At 30.0% G+C, this 8,559-nt stretch overlaps 1 protein-coding gene across 1 annotated transcript; it reads left to right on the top strand.

Annotated features, from left to right (window-relative positions):
• Positions 1-4,765: 4,765 nt before the first annotated feature.
• LOC107933469 (ethylene-responsive transcription factor 2) lies at positions 4,766-5,942 on the top strand. Its single transcript, XM_016865684.2, has one exon. The coding sequence runs from the start codon at positions 4,978-4,980 to the stop codon at positions 5,680-5,682; it is 705 nt and encodes a 234-aa protein (XP_016721173.1). The 5' UTR covers positions 4,766-4,977; the 3' UTR covers positions 5,683-5,942.
• Positions 5,943-8,559: the final 2,617 nt, after the last annotated feature.

Genomic DNA, 8,559 nt, shown 5'->3' with positions numbered 1-8,559 from the left:
TTCAGTTCATATTAAATCAAATTTGAACAAGTTTTTTTAAAATTTTAAATCAATTTTTTATGTAAATTTAATTATAAAGTACATAAAATATTAGTATAAAATAACTTTTAAATAATGATACAAACTCTTAATCAGTTGAGATTAAATTTAATATAACTTTTTTGTTTGTTTATAAATTATTTTATAATATTTTATAATATACTTTATAATTAAATTTACATAAAGAAATTTTGATTTATAATTAATCTTATTAAAAAAAAACTTGTTCAAACTTGATTTAGTATGGCCCAAATGAATAATTCAAAGTTTGGGGAGATCTTATTACCATCAAAGTTGTTCATGGGTGAGGCTAGGCGAAATCTCTATTTCAAAAAAATTCCAGCTTCAACTTTGTTTTGCCCAAATAGATCATTTCGTTGCTTAAAAATAATAAGTTGTTTTATATTTAAATTTAATTATCAAATTTAATATTGATATATTTTTATATATGTTTTTATTATTTTAAATAGTAAAACGAGTCAGCCACGCCAATCCAAGTTTTAAAATATAAGCCTAGGGTCGTCTCAAAACGAGTTGGGCCAATCAAGCCATTTAGGATAGACGACAATAACCCTATTTTTAGTGATACCGAAAAAGATGGTTTTGGAACCCCATTTCCATAAATCAGGTCCATAAATATTAAATATAAATATTTACGGAGTTGGTATAAAAGAACATTAAAGTTTAGTTCTTCAATCTATTTGTTAATTGCTTAATTTAGGTATAGGGACTAAATTGTAAAAAGTCTTATCATCCAATAGTAGAAAATGATGTTACCATCCATTAATTTTAGTTATTTATGATTAAGGTTAATTAATTAAGGCTAATTAAGGTCAATCCAAGTATTAATTAAGGTTCTCCTTCAACATGTGCACATACTTATAAAGGACATTCATTCTTTTAATTTTTCCATTATTGCCTATTCTCCTTACTAGCGCTCCAGAACATCAATTGGGTGAGTAGGATCGCTCCAACCAGATTTCTTTTGACCTACACACCTAGAATCAAGACTTCGTCAAGTCTGGATGTTACAATGATATAATGTATAAATGTTAGATATTGATGGATTGAATGAAATAATTGAATAGATCAAGAATTAGATCAAATTGGAGATAATTTAGGAAAATCTAAAATTGTTGATTGTCCCTAGAGGTTCAACTTGTTTACTGTTTGGACTAGTTAAGTTCATATGGTATAAATGTGTTTAAGTTGTTTTGTATTTGATTTGTGTATGCATGTTTGCTTGTGGGTTGATTTGTGTATGTATAAAAGATGAGAGTTGGACTAAATAGTAAAGAAATGTTTTTATGTGTTAAAGATGCTTGGGTGAACTCAGTAAATATTAGGATACGATTGGCATGCCAATAGGGTCTTGTGCACACTCGTACTAGATTGATTATGGATATTATCAAGATCCTACATTTACTGCGGATACTCAAATACACGTGACACATGGTTAGCTTGGGTGAGTAGCTTGATGTCGTCTTAAAGGTTTAGCCCGGACGGGTAGCCTGACATGAATATACTTAGCTTGGACGAGCAACTGGTGTGATGTAGATACCTGTCTATCCAAGTCTGTTTATTAGGGTTCATTGGGCACTACTTCTTATATGAAATGAGAAATTGAATTGTGATAAAAAGAACTTGATGTTCAAATAGAAAGATGTTGAATTGAGCATGAACCATGTGTTTGAATGAGTATGAGATTGAAATCGTTACTTAATATGTCATGAACTAGCATTTGATCACTTGTTGATGTTATGTTATGTTTAGCCAAAATATATCAACATTGTGGTAGCTTAATGTATTTAATTGAAAGATAAGGTAAGTTATTGTTTAATGCCTGTGAACGTACTAAGCATTTTATATGCTTACCCCGTTTGTTTTCTTTTTTTCTTTGTAGATTGTCATTTTACGAAATGAGTCAAGCCGGATCGTTGAAGCTTACACTATCCTATCATTGAATTAGTAGGTGTTTGATCATTTTGAACTTAGGGTTATGACATGTATATAGGTTTCTTGGTACATACCTTAAGGTATAAAAGTATTGATGAATTGAACATGGAAATGAATTTGGCTTATGATGTTTTTGAATGTTGTTCATGGCTATTGATTTGATTAATGCATAAAATGGTAATGTTTGAAGTTTTGAAGAGGTGATATATGTAACTATTTAAAGTTGATGTATGAATTTGTATAGTATGTGTAGTGATTTTGCTTAAGGTATATGTTGATAAATGATTATTTTGGTTCATGGTTAATGTCATAAAAGTGTAAATGAATAAATTATGTGTGTATTAAAAGTGAAATGGTATGTTTTGATAAATTTGGTATAGGTAAGGTTAAGCATTTGAATGAAGTTGGTTGGTATGCTCAAATGGTATTGAAATGCTTAAGTTTAATTGGTGAAAGTGAATTGAATATCTTGTTAAGAAGTTGAATTGAATGTTTAAACTTGATTGTTATGGTTTTAGGCATGTTTTGGACTAACTGAATTTGGTATTTGGTACAAATTTTGTAGGTTTGGGTTGGAAAGTATGAAATAGTTATCAAATGGTTCATTTTTACCAAAAACAGAGTCCTTGTCTTAACGAACATCTTTCCTCGTTGCAACGTCAGTAGACAGTAAATGACGTCGTGGCATCCTGTAGTTGATTTTTGTTACTGAAACCAATGCCAATTAAAGCTGATGTGAGAAGCATTAAATGTAAAAAGTTGATGAATTGTCTTTTAAAATTAAACTTTTCAAACCGTAAAATTCTCCTTACATGTTGCTGGCACCTTCATAACCTTGTCCATGAATTCTTGATGTGCTTAATCCAAATTTAGCCAAGAAAGCATCAATTGTTGCTTTAAGTGATAATGTAGTAGTATCATCAACATGGACAATTCCCAAAAATCTTTCCAAAACATGTCCCTTCTTGTTGACATGTTATGGCATAATTCTCATTTGTTCTTTATTTGATACATTACGTGACTCATCTACCAACAAAGCAAACAAGTCATCTTGAAGATCTTCAATCATGGTATTTGTGGCCTCTATTACAACAGCTCGTGCAATGTCTTTTTAAATATCAGGAGAAGTTAAACATTTGTTTTCTATAGCATTTTCTAAAGTAACTTTTTTCACCAAATCATTATGATCATCAATTAACTTAAGAAGTTCAAGAAAGTTACATTGATTGATTGAATCAATGGACTTATCATGTCCCCAAAATGTTAGACATTGTTTCAAAAGAAACCAAGCACAATCAACATAAGCAATTAATCTTGTTCGATAAATAGCACGAGCTTCATTATGAAAACCATTTGGACCTACAACATGCATGCCTAATCTGTCTTTTTTATTCCAATTGTTGAATCCATAAGTCTCAAGCATGCTACTACCTTTCTTATTTTGATTAGAACTAAAAAGATAGCAACATAAACAAGATACAACATCTTCTTTAATATTGTATTCTAGTCAATTTCCGTAGTCTTTATACCAATAAGTTGGTGATCTCCGCTCTACTCTCGCAACTTTCTTCGGAGAAAGTTGTGATTGCGAGGTTGACAAGGTTCTTTTTGAAAATATGCCTTTTTTTATATTATCTCTATCATTTGGAGGATAATATGTAATCTTAGTTCTTAATCCTGGGTCTACTGAAAGGTTTTCAAGGCTAAACTCAAATTGACTCTTTTGATCCTTTTTCGAATTGGTTTGTATCTCACTTTAGTTATTTAGTCATTTTTCTTGTTGTTCTACCTCTACTCCACTAACAGACTTTCTTTTAAAATATTTTTCCATTCTTGTTAAACATTTAAAACAAATAAATCTAAGCCTTAAACACAAAAGTTTTCATGAAGCCAACATACAACTAGTACTTTTCTTTCACAAAAATAAAAATCACATTAGTGTTTTTTTAGTGTCATGAAAATGTAATATGTCAATTTTTAAATACAAAATTTACAATAATCACACTAGCAACAATAATTTCTATATAATAATGCTACATCTCTAATTAATATTCAAGAAGCTTAGGATTATGTAAAAACAATCAATCCTAATTTCTTGAAGGATTTGTATTAATTAAGCTCTAAAAACAATTACCCAATCAAGATGTTAGTAATCTCATACAAAATCAAAATCCCAAAACAACTCAATAAATAAATATTGCATAAAGATCCACAAGAAAAGTCGCAATCCTAAATTTCTAGAGATTAATCAATAAAAATTGACAAGAACATAAAGTTGTTACCAAATTAGGGAGGCAACTTGAAAGTATGAAAAGGTCAACCACCTTTCTTTAGAAAAAATCTAAAAAGTAAGATCAATTTGAGAAAAAAAGTGATGATGAGTGTTAAAAGAAAGTGGATGAAAGAGATTCATTTATTTTTATATAAAATTATGCTTTTTAAAAATTTTGGGGAGTCAAATATTTGATGGGTTAATTTTCAATTTTTTTTGTGGGTTAATTGTATAAAATAAAATATTACATTTAAACTTAATTATTAATTGATTTAAAATAGAAAAGTATCATTATGATTTAATATTTTATAAAGTGAAATAAAAATAAAATTCTTTAATTAATGGTGTCGTATTTAGGCATTAATTAATTAGAAGATGAGATAAGATTGTGACTTTTAAACATCATTCTCTCCCTAGTCCCTATGCATTCTAAAATATAAATTGAATAAAGTTTTTACAAATGACGGTGTCGTCTTTCATTAATTAGAAGATGAGATAAGATTCTGACTTTAAACATCACTTTCTCTCTTTTTTTCATTAATATTCATTAATTAGAAGATTTTTATTCCTCACTTTCTCTCGTTTTTTCCCTCTAACCCTTCTATATATATGCCCCTGTTGTATATGTTTTTCTGAGTTTTTTATTTTATTTTTTGGGGGGTGGTTTTGTATAGCTTTGATGTTGATATTGATCAAAAGCTGGTATAGCAATGAAGGTGCTTAGTACGTGTGAGCTTATCTTTTCTTGTAATCATGAAAATCCTGGAACAATTTCGAGTGCCTTTACTTGTCTTAAATCTTGCCTCACCGAACACTGGGGTGATTTGCCTTTGAAAGTTGATGACTCCCAAGACATGATCATCTACGACTCCCTTAACCAAGCTCTTAACTATGGTTGGTCTCCAGTTCCACCCCATTATTCAACGGTGACAACTGCTGTTAAATCCGAGCCCCAGATTATGATGATGACACCGTTTATGGAACCAAACCCATCGGAGCTGACAACCCAACCTATTGATGCTGCTGCTGCACGAAATTGTTTCTATTTGGAAAAACAAGAAAACAAATGGTTTAGAAATTATGAGAATGAAAAAGTGGAAAAAGGGAGACACTACAGGGGGGTTAGGAAAAGGCCGTGGGGGAAATTCGCGGCGGAGATTCGAGACCCGGCAAGGAATGGGGCACGAGTTTGGCTAGGCACCTACGAGACAGCTATGGAGGCTGCTTTGGCATATGATCGAGCAGCATATAAAATGCGTGGTTACCGGGCTTTGCTTAATTTCCCACAATTGATTGGCAACAATGAGCCTGAACCTGTCAGAACCACCCCCAAGCGTGGTCGGGAAGATGATGAGTCAGCTTGGTACAATAGTTCTTCTCCTAAGCGAAAAAGATCAAGCTTGGAATCTATCTAACCAAGCCGCAAGGGGGAGGGAACTTGAACCTTTTAGCCTTAGCTTACACTTTTGTTTTGTTTGTTGGGGGTTTGGACTCTGGGCCCCCAAATTAAGAGGGTTGTTACGTAACCACGGACCACTTGGGCTTAGAGCCTGTGGTCGAGGGTGTAATAATCTTTGAGAAAGGTTGCATTACCAACTCTCCTATTATAAGGTTTTCTAATCTTTTTGAAAGTGTGTATTATCTTTTAAATAAATTTATGATGGAACTTGTATTATATCACAATTTAAAACATAGGAGTTTGTTTCCATTGAGCCCCTACCAATATTAAAACTATATATTTTCTATTCATAAGATGTTTAGTATAAATTATTAAAAAATTGGTTAAGATTTCACCATGCAAATTTCCCTACCTCCTCCAAAATTATCACTATCTTTTATTTTAAGAATTTAGGTCAATTTCCTACTTCCTTTATTTCCCGGTTCAACTTTTAAATACTGTATTATCTTTGAAAGTGTGTAAATGTAATACCCCATACCCGTACCTGAGACCGGGATAGGATACGAGGCATTACCAAATTTTCAGAATAATTTTAATTAATTTATATTATTTAGTATTCATTTTCATGTTTCATGTAACATCCTTTTCATATATTCAATTCAAAATATCATATAAATACGATACAATACTTAAATTTTCATATTTACATGCTCATTCAGGATATCCGAACCTACCTGATTAAATTGCAGAAATACCAAGATTTAGGGGCATATTAGTAATTTACCATTTTCCTAAATTTCACCCAATCTTAAATTGATAATTTCATTCAATTTATTAATTTAGATAATAAAACAATTTATTCCCTTCAATTTGGTCATTTTTGACATTTTTACAAAATTACCCCTAAAATTTTACTTTTATTCAATTTAGTCCATGAGCTTAAAACATGCAAATTAGCCATGCTAACTGAATATTCATATATATTTTTCCTCCTCCTCCTCTCTATTCCACATCCTTAATGTATATAACATTATTGTAAGTACGATTTCACAATTTACTTATTAATGCTCACATCAATCTGTTCACACGAGTCATAGTCACTCAATTATTTATAATTCGAGCTACAGAGCTCAAAATTAAGATCCGTAAATTTTCCCTAAAACTAGACTCACATATCATTCCACCATAAAATTTTAATAATTTTTGGTTTAGCCAATTAGTATAGTTTATTCATTTAAGTTTCCCCTATTTCACTATCCAACAATTCTGACCTCTGTTCACTAAAAATTAATTATATCACAGTACAAAACTGGGATAATGTTCCCATTGATTTTTATTGAAAATAGACTCATTAAGGATTCTAAGCATATAAATTTGAGACTCTAATTAATTTTATCCAATTTTTGGTGATTTTCCAAAGTCAAAATAGGGGAACCCGAATTCATTCTAACATTGTCTTACAAAATTCATTATATCTCATAATTTACAAATCCATTGCTTACACCGTTTCTTCTATGAAAAACTAGACTCAATAAGCTTTAATTTAATATTTTATTCATCTTCTAATTCGATTTATAAAATTTTTGGTGATTTTTCAAAGTTAGTCTACTTCTGCTGTCCAATATTGTTTTAGTTCAAGATGTTTATTACCATTTTTCCTCTAAATTTCAAAGGTCATACAATTCAGGCCTTGCTCAATTAGCCCATCTATTAAGCTAATTTTTCTCAATTAACATTTTATTCCATCATTCTAAACTATTACAAAATCTTTGAAAATCAGAATTTTAACACTAAACCTTAATTCACAACTCTTTCACAATTAGGTCCTAAAATCAATATCTATTGAAATTACTTGATAAAATCATCAAACAACAAAATCAAAGCTTCAAATTCATTTTATTTCATCATAAACCGCTAACACTTATCAATGATAGCTTTTAATTTTATTCATAAAATCAAAAACTAATGAATTAAACACTTGGACCTAATTGTAAAAGTCACAAAAACATAAAAATCTCAAAGAAAAGGGTAAGAATTGAACTCACATATGTCAAAGTATGAAAAACCAGCAGCTTTCAGACCTCCCATGGCATTTTTACTGAAGAAAAATGATGATATATCTAGATTTTTCAAATTTGTCTTGTTTTATATGTTTAATTTGCAAAATTTCCCATTTTGCCCTTGTTTCTCCTTGTCTTTTTTGCTGATTTTCTTGCCCAACCGTCTAGCCCATACAATTTGGGTCCAATTTCCTTTTAAATCCCTCCTTTTTAATCACTTAAACTATTTATCACAATTTAATAAATTTTGCACTATTTTCAATTTAATTCTTTTTAATTAATTGACTAACCAAACGTTAAAATTTTCTAACGAAACTTTAATACTAACTTAATAACACTCCATCAATATTTATAAAAATATTTATGGGTCGGTTTATAAATTTGAGGTCTCGATACCTCGTTTTCAACCAAATTTACCTGATTAATTCTTTTAAAATCGCAAAATTCACTAATTAAAAATAATTCTTTTAAGTTCGCGCTTGGCCTATAATTATTATTTGTTAAAATTTTTAAACTTACTCGTCGGATTTAGTGATCTCGAATCATTGTTTCCGACACCACTGAAAAATTTGGCTGTTACAGTAAATGGACCGGAAAACGAAGGCTTTATTTTTCTAAAAAAATATAGATTCCATACTATTTAAAAATACCACAATATTAAAATATATTATTTTATATTAATATTTACATATTTTAATAATTAAATTTAAATGAACATATTTTAAAAATTATTTAATTTAAACTTGAACAAGGCAATGTTGCAGTAGGCCAAGATAGGTTTGGACAACACTATTGCATTATAAGGAGGAAAATGAAAATTATATTATAAGCAG

The sequence above is a fragment of the Gossypium hirsutum genome, chromosome A12 (genome assembly GCF_007990345.1).
Source record: "Gossypium hirsutum isolate 1008001.06 chromosome A12, Gossypium_hirsutum_v2.1, whole genome shotgun sequence".
Classification (NCBI taxonomy): domain Eukaryota; kingdom Viridiplantae; phylum Streptophyta; class Magnoliopsida; order Malvales; family Malvaceae; genus Gossypium; species Gossypium hirsutum.
The sequence above is the reverse complement of the archived record's forward strand: the minus strand, read 5'-3'. Positions and strand labels throughout refer to the sequence as shown.

What these genes read in the sequence shown, in the direction of transcription:
- LOC107933469 (XM_016865684.2), top strand. Translation starts at nt 4,978, where the DNA reads ATGAAGGTGCTTAGTACGTGTGAGCTTATCTTTTCTTGTAATCATGAA.